This window comes from Myotis daubentonii, chromosome 3 (assembly GCF_963259705.1).
Source record: "Myotis daubentonii chromosome 3, mMyoDau2.1, whole genome shotgun sequence".
Lineage (NCBI taxonomy): Eukaryota > Metazoa > Chordata > Mammalia > Chiroptera > Vespertilionidae > Myotis > Myotis daubentonii.
This window is the reverse complement of record NC_081842.1, coordinates 11,968,793-11,988,335: the sequence shown is the minus strand read 5'-3', so window position 1 is coordinate 11,988,335 and position 19,543 is coordinate 11,968,793. Positions and strand designations below refer to the sequence as shown.

Below are 19,543 nucleotides of genomic sequence, written 5' to 3'. Positions count from 1 at the left end.
CTCGCCATCAATCTACAAAATCCTTCAAGGCACAAACTGAGTTATTTCTCTGTTTACTCACAGCCCTACCTACATACCAGGGCTCCTGTCACTGAAACACAGAAAGCGTCCAGTACATGTCCATAAAATAAGTGAGGTTTTTAAAAATTCAAGATAAGGGGAAGAAAAATACAACGAGATAAGTTAAGAATAATACACCACACACAATGGAGTATACAGAGGTTGTATTTTAAAGTTGTATACCTGAACTGTATATAATTTTATTAACCAATGTTACCCAGATAAACTTACTTAAAAACCCACGACTCTAAAACAGTGTCAGTATCACAGAAAGTCAAGCACAAGTGCCCTGACAAATCCTGGAATAGAGACACAACAGAGAAATACATAATTCAAACATCCAATTAAACATCCTTCACCAAACCTTCCCCTCACCTGCTAACAGAATAAATCGATCTATAGGTTTGGGTTTATGTTTATGTGTTCCACTCTGAAATGAATGAGCAAACAAGCAATGAGGTCACGTGTCAGATTTTTTTTTAAAGTATAAATAAATTAACACATTGTAATAAACCCTTAGAATGCTGTTTTCAACCAGTGCCTTTTTTTTTTTTCTGCAGGAAAAAACAACTTCACACTAACATTTCCCCCCTCATTGCTTTATTGGCTATTTATGAAATCAGTAACTACAACTAATAACCTACACACAAGAAATACTCCAAACAAAAACAGTATTTCCCATCTGTGTCCTTACACCAAGACCCAGGAAATCTGCAATGACACAAATTTGACCTTTGAGTCCAGCTCACAACAGTGAAGTGAAATAGTCAAATGACAAATATAGTCAAGAAAGGCATTGCCTGGGAATGCGACAGGTCTGCATCCTATCTAAGTATGCTCTCCCTGCCACCGAATTCGTTATCTTTGTCCTGGATATCTCAACGGGCCACGCTGATAAAGCACTCGTTCCCGGGACAGGCACTGTTGCAATGACATCTCTGTCCAGCAGCCTTTGCTTATACTTCGTTTTAGCCATCGAGTCACCTGGGTACCCTCAGAGGACTTCCGGCTCTCATACTTGACTGAGCAAGTATGCAATGATCCCCAAACGGCAGTTTTGTCGCAAATATACTCTTGAAAGCAGAGCCCTGGGCAATTCCTCAAACTAGTCGCAATATGTGAACGGCCTTCACATTCAAACACACTCTCAGTTAGCCAACAACTATAGGATTTTTAAAGCTGACTTACTTTTTGTTGGATTTAAATTTTCTGGATTCTGTGGTGTAAGGGGATTTGACACAATGCAAAACACCAAAAACAAGCCTGAGAAAACACTAGGAAGATACAAGGGTAATCATAATGACCTCGATTAGATTTTCAATGCCTGTCAAGTTAATAGCATATAGCAAACCTTTGAACTTGAAAAGTACAGTTCTTTTAGAAAATAGAAGTAACAAAATTCCAATTTTTTTCTTACAGGACCAATTTTGATCCTGGTTCATGCTAAAGTAAAAGGTAAGTATTAGCTGTAAAAATGGCAAAAAAGCAGCAAAATAAAAATTAAAAAAAGACAATGGTAAAGAAAATTTTCATTTTAATGACCATTCGGTTTGAGTCCAATACACAACATTTTCTCTCTAAAATCCACTATCCACTACTTATTCCAAGAAGATCATTTCTTGGAACCCTCAACTGAAAATGTCTCAATCAGTTAGAGAATTGACATATTTCAAGAATGAGGCATTCCTTTGCTGGACCAACTTCTGAAATAAAGAGTTGCAAATAAATGGTCATTATTAAGTTATCGACAGCATTTATGAAACCTTTTCACAGCAAACTGTTCTAGAATAAAGGCTGAAAAATAAATCTTATTTAAGAGAAGTGAACTCAATTTTCAAGAATCAAGCATATAATTATTTTTTCACCACAATGTAAAATGGCTAGAGTACTCACTGAAAATACTTTATAAAACATTTAGTAAATGTAAGGCATTGTGGTAAGTGATAAAACAAATGATAGGAAACAGCTTGTGATCGCAGTCAATATTAACTTCTCTTCCTCACCATTTTTGTTTTTAATATTTAACCAGTCCAAAGTAGATCCTCTGTCCCCCACTAATATACAGTTCTCTTCTCTTAGATCTCTAAGTTTACATTTGGGTAGGGACCGGATCAGAGACTGTTCCTGGTAATACCACATAAAAGACCACAACAGACTTCCACATAGCATACCCCTTACCCAAGTCCTCCACTACTTCCTCTTTATTTGGTCTGCCCCTTACTATACTGTAAGCGCCCATAAGAGCAGGGAGCCTTAGATAATATATTTGTAAAATGAAGGAGTCAATTTCCTTTGCTGGGTGTGCCCATGAAAATCTAGGTTTTTCTGTGTATAAAAATAACCTAGTAATTTATTTATAGAAACTCGATTTTCACTTATAATTGCTAATTCATTTAATACATAAGTATCTGTGAATAAATTATTCTTAGAATGATTAGTCTGCATATTTGCAAGTTTTTATGGGAGCTTCTTAAGTTAAGAACTCATCACATCTATCTTCAAACCAATATACTGCCATGGAGAAATTGTATATTTGATTTAAACAAAACATAGTAAGCAATTAAGAGCATCAGTATTGGGAATATTTGCTCTCCAGTACCACTTTTCATATGAAAGGTTTTAATGTTAGTCTCTGAAAAGTTAAACTAAGATTTAAAAAATAATTACATCAGTTTTAAAGGCTCACCCTTCAAAGTAAATGCAGATTTTTTTGAAAGATGAAAAATCAATAAATATGGTTACGAAATAGTGCACATCTATCTTTATCATATGAGCCTATTAATTCCATTACAAGATAACCAAGTGGTTACTTATAAAAACAATACTTATGCTTTGGAAAATTAATCCAATAGGAAGAACAGATTAAAAAAAAAAAGTCCTTTTGGGATTAACCAAGCTTCAATACTATTTTATTTTTACTTAAAAATAAAAATTATGTTGCCTCATTAATTTTATTGTAAGCATGTGCAGAGATGAAAAACTAAACAGGTGAGTTTGCGGTCACCGGGGATAAGAGGTCAGGTCTAAAGCACACAAATCTAGCTCACGGGTGGGATTAAACCTGTTTTCCTTCCAGTGAAATGGCTCCATAGAGTCAAACTACATTACAGTCATGAAAGTGTTGAAATTTAACAAAGTAACAAGAGTAGTAATACATTTCTTCACTTAACACAAATGACTTTTCTTAATATAGCAGATCAGTCATTCCCATAAGAGTCCTTTTAAAGGCTTAAAAGTCAATTATCAGTTTCTAGGATGCCTTACAGTCTTCAATGAAGATGTGGGTTTCCTGGATGTGAATTGAGAGCAAAGGACAAATTATTAGGTTCTGTAAGAAAGAGCACGAGGCACAGAACTATTTCCCATCAACAAAATAAATCATCGGGGAAAAAAAAACTTTTATTGCTCAGTCAAATGTCTCAGCTAAAACTCATCTGAACTTGGGAAGAAAAAAATAAAAAGATAAAGACCCACGTGGAAATGAAGAGACACACACACTGTTTGGGGTCCATCAGACCTTCAGAATTCTAGATTTTGTTCATCTACAAAACCGGCTTACTGTTCTTTTCCTTTTTCCGACATATTTATCTTGCGTTTTCCTTATCTCTACTCCATGACCCATATATACTCGTATGTGGTTGTGATACCATCTCATTCATTCCTCCCTTTATCTACTCTGGGCAGGATGGTCACTCCAAACATGGCGGCGAGAATTACAGCTTCCACTTGAACCCACTCTCTTTGGTTGAGCAGGACAGTGATCACTGGTGTAACGAAAGCCCACAGAGATTCCTTGGGACTTTGTTTATTAATTCTTCAACGTGTCGCATACTTTACCAATTTCCTGTCCTCTCTAATAGCCATAGCCTAATTTTGAAACTGAGATTGAAAATCTCTTCTTGTATAATGAGCAAAAGCAGGCTAATGGCACTATAAAGTTGTACAGATGTGCAGGCCATCATCTGACTAGCGGTACCTTGTCTCGTATTTTGAAAAGGGACGCCTTACAGAAATGCTGCGTTCTCGAGCAGTCTGCTTCTTGGCTTCCTCCTCCCCTCGTGCAGATCATTTCAAGCTTCCATTCCAAGACCCAAATTATTTTGCTGGCACAAGAAATCTTCCACTTTTGCCCAGATTGACAAAACTTGTTTATTCACTTTTCTGGCAAAGGTTTTGCCGAAAACTAAACCAGGCTTGTTCATTGCTCCTTGCACACAGTCAACTAATAGCTCAGTTAATAATCAAGCCAGGAAAATGAAGACACGGGTGTGTGGCAAGTTGCCAGTATGCACACCTTTAAAATGGGTCTTTTCCATGCTTTTTCCACATTTATGTGCTGTCTAAATTTTACAATGGGCACGAATTACTTTCATGTATTACAAAAAGTCAGCTGATATATAAAATATACATAAGGACTTAAAATTTTATGACATGTGCTCTTAAAAATTTTATCTGTGGTGTGTCTTTCTATTTATTTATTTATTTTCTAGTTTTAGTTATTTATTTATTTTTTGTTAATCCTCCCCCGAGGAGATTTTTTCCACTGATTTTTTAAGAAGAGGGGGAAGGGAGGGGAAGAGACAGAGAGAGAAAAACATCCATGTGAGAGAGAAACATCTATGTGAGAAAGACACACAGATTGGTCACCTCCTGCATATGCCCCAACCGGGGCTGGGGATCAAGCCTGCAACCAAGGTATGTGCCCTTGACCAGAACTGAACCTGGGACCCTTCAGTCCACAGGCCAATGCTCTAACCACTGGGAAAACCAACTAGGGCTGTGGTATGTCGTTTTTTAATTTAAATCAAATTCATTTGTTCTTATAGAGAACAAACTGCCAATTTCCTATCTTAGCTGGCTGTTAAATACACTAGTCAGTAAGAGAAAAATCATGTAGGTCTTTTTAAACTTTCAGCTATGAGTGAAACTTAAATATATCCATTTTACATCACCATCATTATAGTGTAATAACCAACACACAGTGCTTACTAGATGTCATCATGGTATATATATATATATATATATATATATATATATATATATATATCAATTCATATCCTGTTTCAAGTACTTTACATAGGTATTAACTCAATTATCCTCAACAACCATAAACATTATTATACCCATTTTACAAGAAAAACACTGAGGCACACAGCTAGCCCACAGTCAACAGCTCAAAAGGCACAGAGGCAAGATTTAATTAAACCAAAGCCATCTTGCCCCAGCCCAGGGTCTTGATCAGTGTGGATGCTACCTTCCCTGGACATGTGAGAACCTCAGACTCAGACATCTCTCTGGTAATGAAATCGACATGACGAATACGGGAACCATTCCACACTTTCCATAGACCTGGGCTTTTCGAAGCCTCTCATCTTCCCCATTTCAACCACTGCCTTCTTTTATAAAACACTATAATCCTAGCAAAGTTCAAGCTAAATCTGTATCACATGTGTTTTCTTTTTAACTGTAGCCACACAAACTAAATTGAAATAAAATGCCCTCTTAGCGTCCTTTTGTAAGCTAAGATGTCACACATGTGAATCTGAATCCTCTGTATCTACCAAGCATCACATTTTCATAAAACTATAGTTGATGAACATGTCCAGACTTTTTTTAAAAATTAATTTGCTGTAATCCTAGAGCGGTCATGATAATTCAGGGTTTCTTTTTTTTTTTTTTTTGGTGGAATTCTACGTTTAAAAAGGTACCAGTAGAGCATATCTATTAATCAGAATTAATCTGAAGAGGAAAATTCACCGAATGTTTCTTTTAAAGAAAAACACCACTGTGCTCACCAAAATGGTTATTTCTTAAGCTATCCATGCTAAACCGGGATAGCTTAAGAAATAGTTACATAACATTTTCCTCTTCACTTCGGTTCCATTTGCAAATTCAGTTGGAGGGTTTAGGTCCTGTTTGCTTTTCTTTCCACAACAGAAAAATTAAGTAAGAGACTCTGTATTTCTTAAACTTGCTACTCGTTCAGGCGGGTGTGCATTCCTTCACCTTAGCTTCCTCCACCTCCCTCCTCCCCATCTCCCCCCAGCCACTCCTGAAGGGGTAGCTGTACATTGGCTGGGCGACACAGGGTGACAGCATTCCCAAGGGTTTGCAGCAGATGGGGTTTAGCATCAATCCCACTCCGCACATTTGCATCTGGGACCCCACTATGAGAAGGAAACCATTTCACAGTTAAGTGAGACACAGAGAGGTAGAAAACCACCAACAAACACAGAAAAAACAAATGAAACTGCACTTTCTCCACCTTCCCCCTTGCTGCCCAGTGAGCGGTGTCTTTCGTCATGCCCTTCCTGAGTCACACCTGAAGACCCAGAGCTCTCAGATCCTGCTTTCCTTGACCCTCCATTCCCCACTCCTTTCCAGAATGTTCCCCGTGCCTTTTCTCTCCGTCTCAGCATCTGTCACAGTTCACGAACATACATTTATAATGATTTCTGTCTAGTCTGTCTTCCCCTCTAGACTGGAAGCTTCATGAAGGAAAAGGCTGTGTTGTTCATCTTAGTCTCTTCAGAGCTGCGGGACAGGACTTGGCTCAAAAAGAGAACAAATAAAAATGTCCTCACTAATGGGTAGGCAAAGACATGAATGAAATCAATCTCCACACTTGCTCATCTCTCCTTTTTTAAGAGCCTCATCTGCCCTAGCCAGTTTGGCTCAGTGGATAGAGCTAGAGCGTCCGCCTGCGGACTGAGGGTCCTGGGTTCGATTCTGGTCAGGGGCACGTGCCCAGGGTTGCGGGCTCAGCCCCCAGTGGGGGGTGGGCAGGAGGCAGCCGATCAATGATTCTCTCTCATTGTTGATGTTTCTCTCTCTCCCTCTACCTTCCTCTCTGAAATCAATAAAAATATATTAAAAAAAAAAAAAAAAGAGCCTCATCTTCGCCTAGCTGGCTCTAAACCAGGCACAAGGAAAAGAAAGACAACAAAGCCAGCCTCACCCTCCCAGGTGAGTGTGACTGTGTGTGTGTGTGTGTGTGTGTGTGTGTGTGATTACGTGTGTGTGAGTGTGGCTGTGTGTGAGTGTGACTTTGTGTGTGTGTGTGACTATGTGCGTGAGTGTGACTATGTGTGTGTGTGTGTGTGTGATTACGTGTGTGTGAGTGTGGCTGTGTGTGAGTGTGACTACATGTGTGTGCGTGACTATGTGTGTGAGTATGACTATGGGTGCGTGAGTGTGACTATTTGTGTGTGAGTGTGAGTATGTGTGTGTTGTCTGGGAGGAGAAAGGTGGAGAGAGGTATGTAAACAAATACTGTAAAATGATCTAACGTCCATTCCCCAGACGCACATACAAACCTGGCTGAAAACGAACTACTAGGAAATTCTCCAGGATTATCTCATCCTATTGTTGTTACTTTATTCTTTAAATATACATATTTAGACTTAACCCTTCCACTCAGAAACCCACTTACTCTGTTCTTTCCTCCTGGTACTTAACACTTTCTATTTTCTTTTATAATCACGTGCCTGTCCTATTTACTCTGCAAACTTCTTGGGAGCTGGAGTGGGAGTGGGAAGCATTGAGGTATGTACCAACGAAACCTTACATCCTGGAGCTTTACAAGGAAAACACATTGATAAGGTTTATCTTTGCATTCCAAAACTGAGGCAACGAAGCAGAGATCAAAGAGCATATTAAGGCTAGATGCTTTGCAAGTCTCTTAAGGTAAATACTTGTCCCCACCTAGGTCATATGTGCACAAACAGGATGCACATTTCTGCTGAATGTGATCACACTTCTTCAGCGACAGCTCAGTGGTCACATAAAAGATACTCTTATTTCTAGAATGACTGGCAACATTCACCTTCACACAAATATCTGCACAGAAATCTCTCACATGCCACAAACAGTAACATTACATAGGAGATCCTCCAGCAACAGGGGGAAAGCCTTCTCCATAGACCTAACCTGTTTTCCTTCAAACCTATATGCAATGGACCATGTTGTTTTCCTTTCTTCCCCCCTCCCCCCCAATTGGCTATTCCTATTTAACCTTGTGATCAGTTTAGTTGCATGTTCCTTTTCGTTTCCTCAGTCAGAACCGGGGATTGTCAGTCCCTCTGGAGTACTAGTAGCATCACAACTGCCATTAGGCGCCTCTGCTGGTTAAGGTTGACAAGAGAGAAGCTTTTGTGCCCTGCTGGTTATCACTGATTAGCACGAAACTCCTAATAGATCACCATCAAATCTTGGCTTCACTATTCTGCGTGTAGGTGTCTGCCGTTAGGGGCAGTGCGCAATAAGGATAGGTGTCTACAGTCTATGAATTAGCATCACTATCAAAGCAGATAATTGTGATTAGGTTCAATTCCCCAAATATAGGAAAATACAACTTTAAGGAGAAGCAAGTTTAAGGAAATAAGTAAATAAATATCTGGGCTTTTGAAACTCATCCTCTATGGATACGCCAGGCAAAAGCATCAACCCACTGTAATCATGCTTCCACCCAAAGCTGAGGTCCATTATCACTATCCTTATTGGTTTCTGTTTTAGGGACACCCGCAGCAGACCTGTTTTCCAAGCCCACAAAGACGGGCAAGTCATAATTACATCTTTCCAGTGGACACGGATACAGCTGGGTAAGTCCCCCTGAAACCTCATTAGAGTGAATTACCCACTCTTCCACCAATGCTTCAAAATGGGCTAATCTTTGAAAGAGGTTATAATAACCAGTGAAAATTTCCAAAACGATGGCAGAAAAAGCAAAAAAAAAAAAAAGCATTCAAAAGGCCAGAAAATAAACTGAATCATAGTTGCTTACACACTGCCTCTTTTTATACAGGAAAAAATACTTGCTCGGAAAAGTTAAATATTTTTTTTGACAAAAGCTTCAAATATAAAGGTTAAGATATGACTTAAATTACGTAATTTGTGTTTTTTAATATGTAGTAAAAAATCAAGAAAAAATAATTGTAGGAGTAGGAGTAAATTTAAGTCATCGGAGAAATGAGAGTTCCTTTAATTAAATTCATTTTTTTTAAAAAAATATGGAAACCCATATTTGTCTTAACTAGCCCTAAGCCGGTTCCTGAGCCACTTGTAGGTAAAAGATAGAAGGGGGAAAAGTTCAATGACCCCATAAATTGGGGACTAAAATAGTGTAATGATGTGATTGTCTGTACAGTCTCGGTGAAATTACAGAAAAACACTTGTCCAGAAATAGCTTCTTTGGAAAATTACCACGAGGTAGGGGAACAGGAGGAGGGTAGGGGGTTGGGGCGGGAAGGTTGCAAAAGGTAAAAAACCCACCGATGGGAAATACAACCTCCTCTGCGCCCACCCCCTCCCGCCCCCGACTGTCAGACAAACAACTTCTAAGCATCTTCAGAGAAAGAAAAAATAGTCCTTTTGCACCCGTGTTGGCTGCGTGGTGGAGAGTTGGATGAATGGGAAGACTTGCTATACACCTAGTGGCGGGTGCATTTCACAGGCTGCAGCCTCCACACAGCTTTTCTTTGCTGCACTGCAGAGGCGCCATCTTCTCCGTCTTAATCTTCACTCAATGCAATCCTTTTATCGGTACCCTAAAAAAAAGACTCGGGGGACCCTCCCCAACGGTCCCTGCCCCCAACGGGTTCTCCAGCGGAGTGCCCCGCGCTGCCAAGGAGGAGGCCGCGCCTGAATCAGACAAACGCCTCCTTTGACGCCCAGGAGGGGAGAGCTCGTGACTCCGCACCACCCGCCGCTGCCCTTTCCATCGCGCACCCCGCTCTCCGCCTATCTCTCCCCAAGGGCTTTGCAGCCCAGCAGAGAATTAGCAAGTCACCGAGGTGATGGGGGGCGGGGGTCCCCAGGGCTCCGCCACGGCGGCCCCAGCAGCGCCCCAGCCCCCACCGGGCCACCGGGACAGGCGCGCAGCGCCAGGAAGGGAGGCGGGCGGGAGCCCCGGTGGCGCACAGACGAGCGCGGCTCCATCTACCGCGCCCCGGGCTGGCGAGGGCGGGGTGTCGCGGCTTTTGTTCCCGGGGACCCGCTCCCTCTCCGGGGAGAAGCTGAAGGTGCGAGCGAACGCCCAGGGCGTCCAGGCTTGGGGGAAGGTGTGAGGTGGCTGCGGGTCTCCGACGCCTCCCATCTCTCCAACTTAACACAAAAGGGAGACGCAGAAATGTACAAAGTTTGCCTGCAGAAGGCGGTGCGCGACCCTCCCAGGGGTCGCCCTAGGAGGCCGCCGCGAGCAGCCGGGAAGAGGAAGGCAGAGGAGATCGGGCAGGGACGGGGTGGCGGGGCTGCGGAGGGAAGGTGAACCCGGGCGGAAAAGGCAAAGGGAAGCGGGGGAGGGAGGCGGCTTCCCGAGCCGTCCCGACTCCTCGTCCCCAGGGCCCGAGAGAAAGGGCAGGGCAGCGATTCCGATGTGGGGACAGGATCCAGGGGCGCTGCGTTTTCGGTTTCACCCCATGTGCTCCATCTGCATGGCTCTCGCCTTCCCGGGTCCCAGCCCGCGGCTGGGAGGCAGGGGCTGAGTGAGGGGCTGAGCTCAGGATCGCCTCCTCGACTCGCCCCCCGAGCGGCGCGCACCCGGGAGCCAGACGCTTCGCCCGCTCGCTCTCCGCGGGCTGGAGCGTGCGTCCCCGGACAGGGCTGGGCCAGAGGCGAGGATGCGCAGCGCGACCGCAAGCGGGGGCGTTGGGCGCGGAGTGGACCGGGGCCCCCTCGACTGCCCCCGTCTTCTCTGGATTGAAGACTTGGGGAGGACCGGCTCCACACCGTCCCCCCTCCCCCCATTCCGAAGGGCGGCACCCACCTCCAGCGCCCGAGCCGTCCAGGCGGCCAGTAGGACCAGTGCCAAGCCAGGCAGCATCGCGACCGTGCGCTGGGCACCGAGTGCGCTGCTGTGCGAGTGCGAGCCGCCGCGCCCTTGCTTTGCCGGTGCCGGTGCCTTCGTCGCCGTCTCCGGTGGGGCCTGCGATCGCGCTGCTCCGGGTGCTCCTCTCCCGCTGCTGCCGAGGAAACTGACGGAGCTGGAGCCGAGCTGCAGGGCTCACAGCCCCGCGAGTCAGCTGATCCGGCCCACCCCGCGAGGCACCGAGAGAGACCCCTAGCGGACGCGCCGGGGTGCTGCGCGCTCCGACCGGGAGGGGCCCGCGCCCGGGCGCCCACAGGTGCGGCGCCCCCAGCTCCTCCCGCACCCACCCCGCGCCTCCCGGGCCGCCCGCCGCCTGGGACCCGGGCGTAGTGGGAGCGAGGGTCTGGGGCCGGGAGAGGGACAGTGCGGGCGCAGGGAAAGGTGAGTCGTAGGACGTCTCGGCTCCAGCAAAGTCGCGAGCGCTCCCGGCTCGTTCCCGTGAGCTTGACTCACCCGACCCGCAGGCCTCTCCCCGCTGCGTATAGAAGGGCTGCTGCCGGGGTGCGTTTTTTTGGCCGCACCTCGGTTTTTTGCCGCGGTTTGGAGAAGTGGGGGAGGAGTTTTTAAAAGAGAATGGGAACGAGATAAGCTTAAAGGAAATAGAGTATCTTCCTCTCTTGATGAGCGAGCAGAAGCTTTTTTTTTTTCTTCCCAGTCAAAAGCAACCACAAGCAACCTGGAATTTCTATCTGTAGTACGAACCAAAGGAGACAGGAGCCCGACTAGTGAAGACGCTGGCGACCCATTTACTTACCCTTGAAAGAAAGGTTTAAAAATATTTTTTGTTGTTTATTTGTTGCGATTTTTTTTTGTTGTTGTTTGCTTTTTTTATTTGGGGGGGGGGCGATTTTTTTTTTTTCTTAAGAGAAGGGGCCGGTCAGCAGGATTTTTTTGTTTTGTTTTTTGTCAGACAGGCATGGAACATACATCAGGCATGGGGATGAAGTGAAAGTTAAGAGGGAAAGGGTCTGTAGAGATGCTTCTTATTCGACCCTGTACCTGAGAACTTCAGACCTTAAACTCTGCCCTTCGTCTTCATTGTGTCTAGAATGGTCTAGAATTGTCCAGATGTATCCCCTCCTCTTGTTCTGAAGGAGCATTGGTCACCAAGCCTCAGTCCACAGTGGGGCCAGGGGGAGGGAATGTGAGGGGCCAAGGCTCGGGCAGCGGATGGTGACATGCTTCCTGAGAAGTCAGCATTTATCTGCCAGCTGCCCTAAACCTTTTCCTCCCCCGCCCCTCCAATCCTGACCCTTGGATTACTTTTAATAACAAGTATTTGTTATCATGCAGTACTTCTTTACATGCCTTGTCATTGACTTACTACAAAAAGCCCCTGAGGCCCTTGCTATTATTACTCCCACTTATGTAAATCAGGAAACTGAAATTAAGGAACTCCCAAACCTGACAGCCAGTAAGTGACATGAAGTTGGTACTGCAGGGAAAATCCCAAGTGACAGCAAAACCCAGTTGCTTCCGGAACACATTTACCCAGCACCATAGTTCCCGGACTGTCCCAGAATGGTTTGAGCAATTGAAGACATATGCATGCAAAGAAAAGTATGATTTGAAGATGGGGAGGGAGCAGGACCCACCACAGATTTTGCAGGGTCTAGTACAACATGGAAAGGCAGGACCCTTTTCCCCCCCAAAATTCAGAATCTTCAGTTGATGACACATTGTTAAACCACCATGGGGCTCTTCTGAGTGCAGGGCCCTGTGTGACTGCACAGGTTGCATGCCCACGAAGCCAGTCCTAGGAGGAAGGAAACACTTTTTAAGAGTAAGGGACTTCTACTGAGCATGAAATTCAAATATATAGAAGCGAGGTTATCTATAATAATAAAAGGGTAATATGCTAATTAGACCAGACGTCTTTTCAGACGTCCGTCCTTCCTTCCAGACAAAGCTGCAGCAGATGGGGGCTGCGGTGGAGGTGGCAGAGTCCCCGGCCTCTGTGGGTGAGGGGGGGCTGGGGCCAAGGCCCTTGCAAGAATTTCGTGCATCAGGCCTCTAGTACTCTATAAAAATGAAAGTTCCTAGATTAAGCGGTTTCCCTTCCCACTATTGAAATTCACCACACTCGCACATTCCCTGGACAAGATGTTCTCCCAGGGAAGGTGATTAGCGGCTGACTGTCAGAATGATGGACAGTCCTTACATTTTCTCCCGTTCCATTACCACTCAAGAGATCCTGATGGTTTTTGCTTCTCAGCCACGATCTCTGTTCTGTATTTAATGCCATTTCCTGCCCTGAGATATTTTTCAGATTTCCTGAGCAGAAAATAAGGGAACATCCTTAGTCAGAACCCTACAAAAGGATCAAGCACCAGTTGGCAGGAATCTCCACAACATTCCCAACCTAGACTTCAGTGCCTCACCTTGGGAGGTGTTTGCTCTCCCTTCAAAGAGTGGATTTTGTCTTTGGGCTGTTCTGGCTTCTATAAAGTTCTTACGTCATTCCCTTTTCTTGAACCTCCCACTCCATTGTCCCTCTACCTCATGACCAAGCAGAATAAAACTTTTCCACACGCATATCTTCACACACTTGCCAGGAGTTTTCATGCTGCTTCTGCCTCCGGCGTCCTCTCTTGTCAAGCTAACACAGGCACTTCCTTTAAGAGTTGTGCAGATGGCACGGTTTCTGGTTCCTTCCAAGCCCTGGCCATTCTCCTCTAGATGTCTTCTGGTTTGTTTACAATGCTCTATGACGGCTCTGACCACCTCAGCGTGCAGTAGTCTGTTGCCCACCTCATGTGCAGCCCCACGTTGCCATTTGATTTTGTCAACTCAGGCTGGTCACCCTCACCATCAAGTCTCCCAGATCTGTTTTATGCATAGTGCTGTAGCCACATCTCTGTTATCTTATGATTAGGATGTTATCTGTGCTCCACAAATATCACCCCAAACAATCTTAATCTAAGCCAGAAGATGAGCCCTCTATTAGTTTGCTAAGGTCGTCAGAACATAGTATCGTAGACTTGTTGGCTTAGACTTGGAGGCTAGACGTCTGAGATCAAGGTGTTGGCTGGGTTGACGACTTCTGAGGCCACTCTCGGTGGCTTGCAGATGGCCTTCTCTGTGTCTTCACATGGTCTTCCCTCTGTGTGGGTCTGTGTCCTCATCTCTTATAAGGACACCAGTAAGTACAGCTTGTGTAGATTTGTGTGTGTGTATGTAAGTTCATCAAAAGAAAGTTAGAGGTGTAGACCTATAGCCCCGGGATTGGTAAATTAGGGGTGTCAGGAAGGGGGGGGGTCTCCCTGCCCCAGGGATTTGATAGCAACTTCAAAGAGGAAAGAAAAGGGAGCAAGAAGAAGGATGTTCAAAGGAAGGACCTTGTAAGTGCATTGAGGGTTCATGATGGGGCTGATGAGTGGGAGCCAGCAGTCGGGGGACGTGTTGATGTGTGAGAAGCGGAGGAATGCAGTCAGATGGAATGGGCAGCACTACGCTGCTACTCACTGCAGGTTCCCCCATCAGTCTGACAAGCGCTAACATTTCTACAGGAGGGTCTGCCAGTGTGGGAGGTTCAGGGAAATCTGAAGGGTAAAAAAGTTGGGATCAGAAAGAATAGGAAAAGGGCATGCTAGAGGTTCCAGGTATGCCCATAGATGGAATCTGTAAAAAGGTTGTGAAAAATTTATGTTTACTTGAGACTTGTGTTGGGTTAACTTTTCATGTCACAAAGGAGGAGGTTAGAGGTTAAGGCAGCCAGAAAGAGGTGGAGAAAGGAGGTTTTGCACCTGGGTATGTCTCACCTGGGCACTATCCATTTCAATTTTTAAATAATAGTGGAAATACTAAATTAAGATTTTCATTTGTTTGTTTTAGGGATCAGAAGTACATGCAACAGGAAGAAGCTTGAATAAAGTGAATGAAGGTGAAAGGAAAGGCGAATGAGAGATGAATGCTGGAGATGACTGCGGTAGTTTTCTGTGATAATTGATGGTCTGTCCCCATCAGAGGAGCTGAAACCTATTCAGATGAAGTGAACATATTACAAAAGAGTTTTGTTGTGTTTACTTTTAAGAACCCAATAGTCACGCGAAGATGTAATATTTGTGAGATGAACCCTAAGTACCCCAGGAGATATTGTATGAGAAAGAAGGGAATTATATCTATTGCTTACAGTTATTAAGAATGACAATTTTTGAAAAACGAAGGATAACATCTTCTAGCACAATTTCCAAACTGTGCACCATGGAACTCTGTAACTAAGTGTGCAAAAATGAAAAGAGTTCTGATATCAAATAAGTTTGAGAAACAAGTGGCTAAACAAAATTTAACCAATAGGTTTAAAATGATACCATGCATTTTCAATTTTAAAGAAGGTAGCTGTTTATGCAACATCCCTGTCTCTCCCTGATTTTGTTTTTGTTTTTGTTTTTGTTTACTGCATTGAATCCAAAGAGTAAGCTTGAAGGCATTCTAGTGGACTCTCGGATTTCTTCATTGAGACCCTTGTAGGAGTGAAGGGATATAGTATACATTTTTGTCAAAGCAGATGGGTTCTTTCCATTGAAAGATGTTTCCATGCATGACCTTGAAGATATAATGAAAAAAAAGTAGAAATATCAGGCTGACAGACATTTTAAAGTAAGGCTAAAGGATGCCACATAAAAGCATTCTGAAAGTATAAAGTAGGAACTAAAATGCGTATTATATGGAAGATACTGGATGGGATTCTGAATATTTTTACAGTACAAATGTGCAAGTATATGACCAGCTTCTTCCCAGTTTCAGGGAGAAATAGGACAAAATCCAATTCACATGCTTCTTTTTAAGTTTTCCTATGTGAAAAGGAAAAAGATTTGTGAAGTTTACCAAGATAAGCCTCAGGATAAGACTGGAGCTCACTGCACTGCCTTTAATCTTCTGGGGCATTGGCTCCGAACAATTGCTCAGGACCTCTATGAAGATGAGAGAGGAGTTCCAGAAGGAGAATTAAAGGAGACAGCGGTTGGATTGATTTTCAGAAGCCCTTGCTGAAATGTCTCATACCACGTAGGCTAGGTAGAGAGCAAAGGCATAAGGAGATATAGAACTCTCTCGGTAAAAAAGGGAGACATCTTTCCATAGTTTTCCTCTGTTAGTCCTCATTGAAAAATCCGTTTACTGCTAGTGATGTCAGGATGTCAGGTGTCCCTGTCAGCCCTCACTGCTGCAGCAAAAAGAAAAAGAAGGGAAAGGTTTAGGGAGCCTGGTCTGAAAAGGAATGTGTTTATTTCTGTTTTCCAACTATCAGTGAAAACAGTCTGTTATCTAAGCCTCAAGGTCAGGGGTCGAGGAACCACCTTGTTCTGACCAAGTTTGTGAAGCCTGATCAGAGATACTGACTAAATTAAAAGGGGAACCAGGCAGGCCCATTTCCTTTTGCAAAGGAAAGGTAAAATGAGATGGAAGGGAACTAGAAAAAATGTCAAAACACAAATGTTGGTTTTTCTGGAGCCCTAGCATTTACCCTGGCTTACATCTTGGAAAACAGATTTGCTGAAACTCAATTGTATCTTTTCAGCCTCAACTACTTGGGAGCTTCTGGGGAATTTGATTTAAGAAAAATCAGATTCTATCAACATTGTTTGGTGCTTTTCCATCAAAAATCTCTAAAGTCCAAAAGCCATATGCACACTGTGTTTAGAAGAAAGTAGACCAAGATATTAGAAACCGAGCTGGAGTAACTCAAGTCTGTGTGTGCGTGTTTAAGAAATGAACTTTTTTTTTAAATTTCTTTATTGATTAAAGTATTACATATGTCAAGTCTTATAAGGCTCTCAATAATTCAACCCCCGGAAACATCCATGAGATATGTTTTTTCAAACAAGGTGGAGAAGCTCAGGCAAGCCCTGGGATGTGCATCCACTCCAAGGCTTGCTTCTTTTTGTATTCGTCTTCAGTGATAAAATAGTTCAGTGTAAGATTTAATCTCCATGAACCAAAGCACAGGACAACCTAGAGCTTTACTAGTCCCTTGGGAGTGAGAAGAAAATTCATCCTCACTTTTCACACTTAAAGAGAAGCTTTGGGTCAGGCTGGCCCAGAGTCCTTTTCACCTCATTTCTGAGCTCCTCTGGTAAGGAAGGATTTGATTTAACACAATTTTCCTTCAGTCTGAGCAAACCAGGGTGCTTCCACTGCCATCCCATAATACCCTACGACTGAACCCTTTCACCTCCAACCTTCTTTCAGTTCCTATGAATTGAAGAAGAACCTAGAATTACAATGTTTAAAAGTAAAGCGAATGTGGTGCACCAGGCCAAGCCTTTCATTTGATGAATACTCATTGGCCACCCAGAGAAGTAGGGTAACTTGTATGTGGTCATGTGACTAGGTTTGTGAAGCCTTTTGTGATGCTTCCCAGACCTGGTGATCTCACCAGACCCAAGTCATGAAAACAATGGGCTGAGAAGACCAGTCATACTTTATGAAGTAGTGCACTTTGCCTCATCTTTTAAAGTTGCTTTATCTTTCTAGAAGCTTAGAGTGAACTTAATTTTAATAATATATTTTTTGTTACTTGATATATGCTGAATATTATCATTTCAACATGTAATCAGTGTCAAAGTAATTAATGAGATCTTCAAGGTGTGGTGTGTATTTTAGCTCATCTCAATTTAAAGCAGACACAATTCAAGTGCTCAGCAGCCACATCTGGTGATGGCTATTATAATGGACAGTGTGGGCCTAGATGGTGATAATGAAGATGTAAAGGTGGCATTATTTCTATAATACATTCTTTCCAGAATACAAATGCATTATAATATACTCGATTATTTATATTTATAACCCTTTGTTAATTTGACATGCTTCAAAATTATTCTGATCCCTCTACTGAGATAATATTAGAATCTTACTTTATGCATAGTATTCCTTAAAGTCACCCCAAAATTTGATATGCTTGCCTTGGGCATCTTTCTCTAAGTGTGTAAAGATAAGATTATTTAGTACCCCTCAATTGTAATGTTTTTTATTATGATTATCCAGCTGGGTCTGACTATATCTAATTATGTTCTTACCTAACCCAACATAGTTTGTCCATAAAAGTATCAAGAGAATCATATGCTCTATTAAAGTCCAAATATACCATGCCAGCCACACTTCTCTAATAGAGGTCGGTGTGCATGTATTTCCTGGTGAACCTGCCCGCGCAGCTTTCAGAGATCCCTGTTTTTGTTTTTGTCTTGCTTTTTTTGTGGGTCCTTATGTGAGTCTTTGAGTAATCTAGTCTACATGCTTCCTCTCATTTGTGTGGCGGTAATCTTATTTTCTGATAGCTGAAGTTACTGATTTTGGAGGAGAAAGGAAGATGAGAGTGAACAAACACTTGCCATTATAAATGACAGCAAAGCGAGAATTGATTTACTGGACCTGAACTTAGTATTCTAGAATATCACAAATAAGAAGGAGCTTGCATTTATTTCATGGAGGAGTCAATGCCAAGAGATTGGCCAGTCTACTTTCAAAATTGCCAAAGTGGGTTTATGGAAGACAATGTCTAGATCAAAGTGCACCAAGGAAGATGAAAAAGTGGTGTGACACAGAGAGAAGCAGCAGAAAAAAAGAGTGTCCTCAAACATTCTCACATACAAATAACAGGATGCAGCCTAGGGAATAAAACTTGGGTGATGCCTGTGATGTCTGCATACCAATGCTCATCGTGTATGACACACACAACCTGATACTTTAATACAGGAAGTAAATAGGGCTTTAGTGGAAGTTTAATGGTGGTGGAAGAGGACTGACAACTAGAAGTAGGAACAAAAGCATGGGTCTTTTTCAATAGAAACTCACCTGGGAGTGTGCAATTGCTCACTTAGAACAAGACTTAAAAGCTCCCTCTTCAAGCAGGCAGCTTGAGTAGAGTAGTCCTAGGCCCCGGAGAACTGTTTGTCATTGCCTGGGACATTAAGGCCAGATTTTAAAACAGGATTCTCACACCATTCCACGCTGAAACACTGAGCCAGGTTATTTGTCTTTATCAGACATTCCATACTCTCCACCTCTCTTGTAATGGTTCAAGGCATTTCCGTCCACCACACTAGACTTCAAGGACACAGATTGTGAACAGAACACAAATATTGTGAATCACACATATCTTTAAACCTGGGTCTATTAGTTTCCACACCATCACATCATGGCAATTAGCTAAGCTTAGTGTCATGTCTTCCTCTATAAAATGAAGTAATATAATCTACTTCCTGGGGCCTTTATGAAGCTTAGAGATGACATGTCCCAAGTGCTTGGCACACAATGAGCATTCAATAAATGCTATTGAAACTATGCCTGTGGCTTGGACAAAAACTTTTTCAGACACACACACATACATACACATGCACACATGAGCTCCCAATGTGACAGTTGGCTAAAACAGGCTCTTAGTGAGCTCTTGTCGGGTCCTTGAAAATTAGCAAGGTGGCAACGAGAGCCCAGCCTAGGACACATTCAGCAAAAGTGAATCTTGTTAACATCCTGGGAGAATTCTGATGAGCAGCCTTTGGTCTGAGATGTTTTCAACTTTCTCTCTCTCTCTCTCTCTCTCTCTCTCTCTCTCTCTCTCTCTCTCTCTCTCTCTCTCTCCTAGAGGCCCGATGCATGAAGATTCATTCAAGAATAGGCCTT

At 43.3% G+C, this 19,543-nt stretch overlaps 1 protein-coding gene across 7 annotated transcripts in view; it reads right to left on the bottom strand.

Moving 5' to 3' along the window:
- The window catches only part of APP (amyloid beta precursor protein), a 222,630-nt gene extending 211,603 nt beyond the window's left edge, over positions 1-11,027 (bottom strand). For 5 of the 7 annotated variants that reach the window (XM_059686778.1, XM_059686779.1, XM_059686780.1 and 2 more), the window contains exon 1: positions 10,823-11,025. In XM_059686778.1, coding sequence (XP_059542761.1) covers positions 10,823-10,879 — 57 coding nt within the window. In that variant the 5' untranslated portion in view covers positions 10,880-11,025. Of the gene's footprint in view, positions 1-10,822 lie in introns of all 7 variants that reach the window. The other 2 variants (XM_059686782.1, XM_059686783.1) reach the window with 2 other exon arrangements.
- Positions 11,028-19,543: the final 8,516 nt, after the last annotated feature.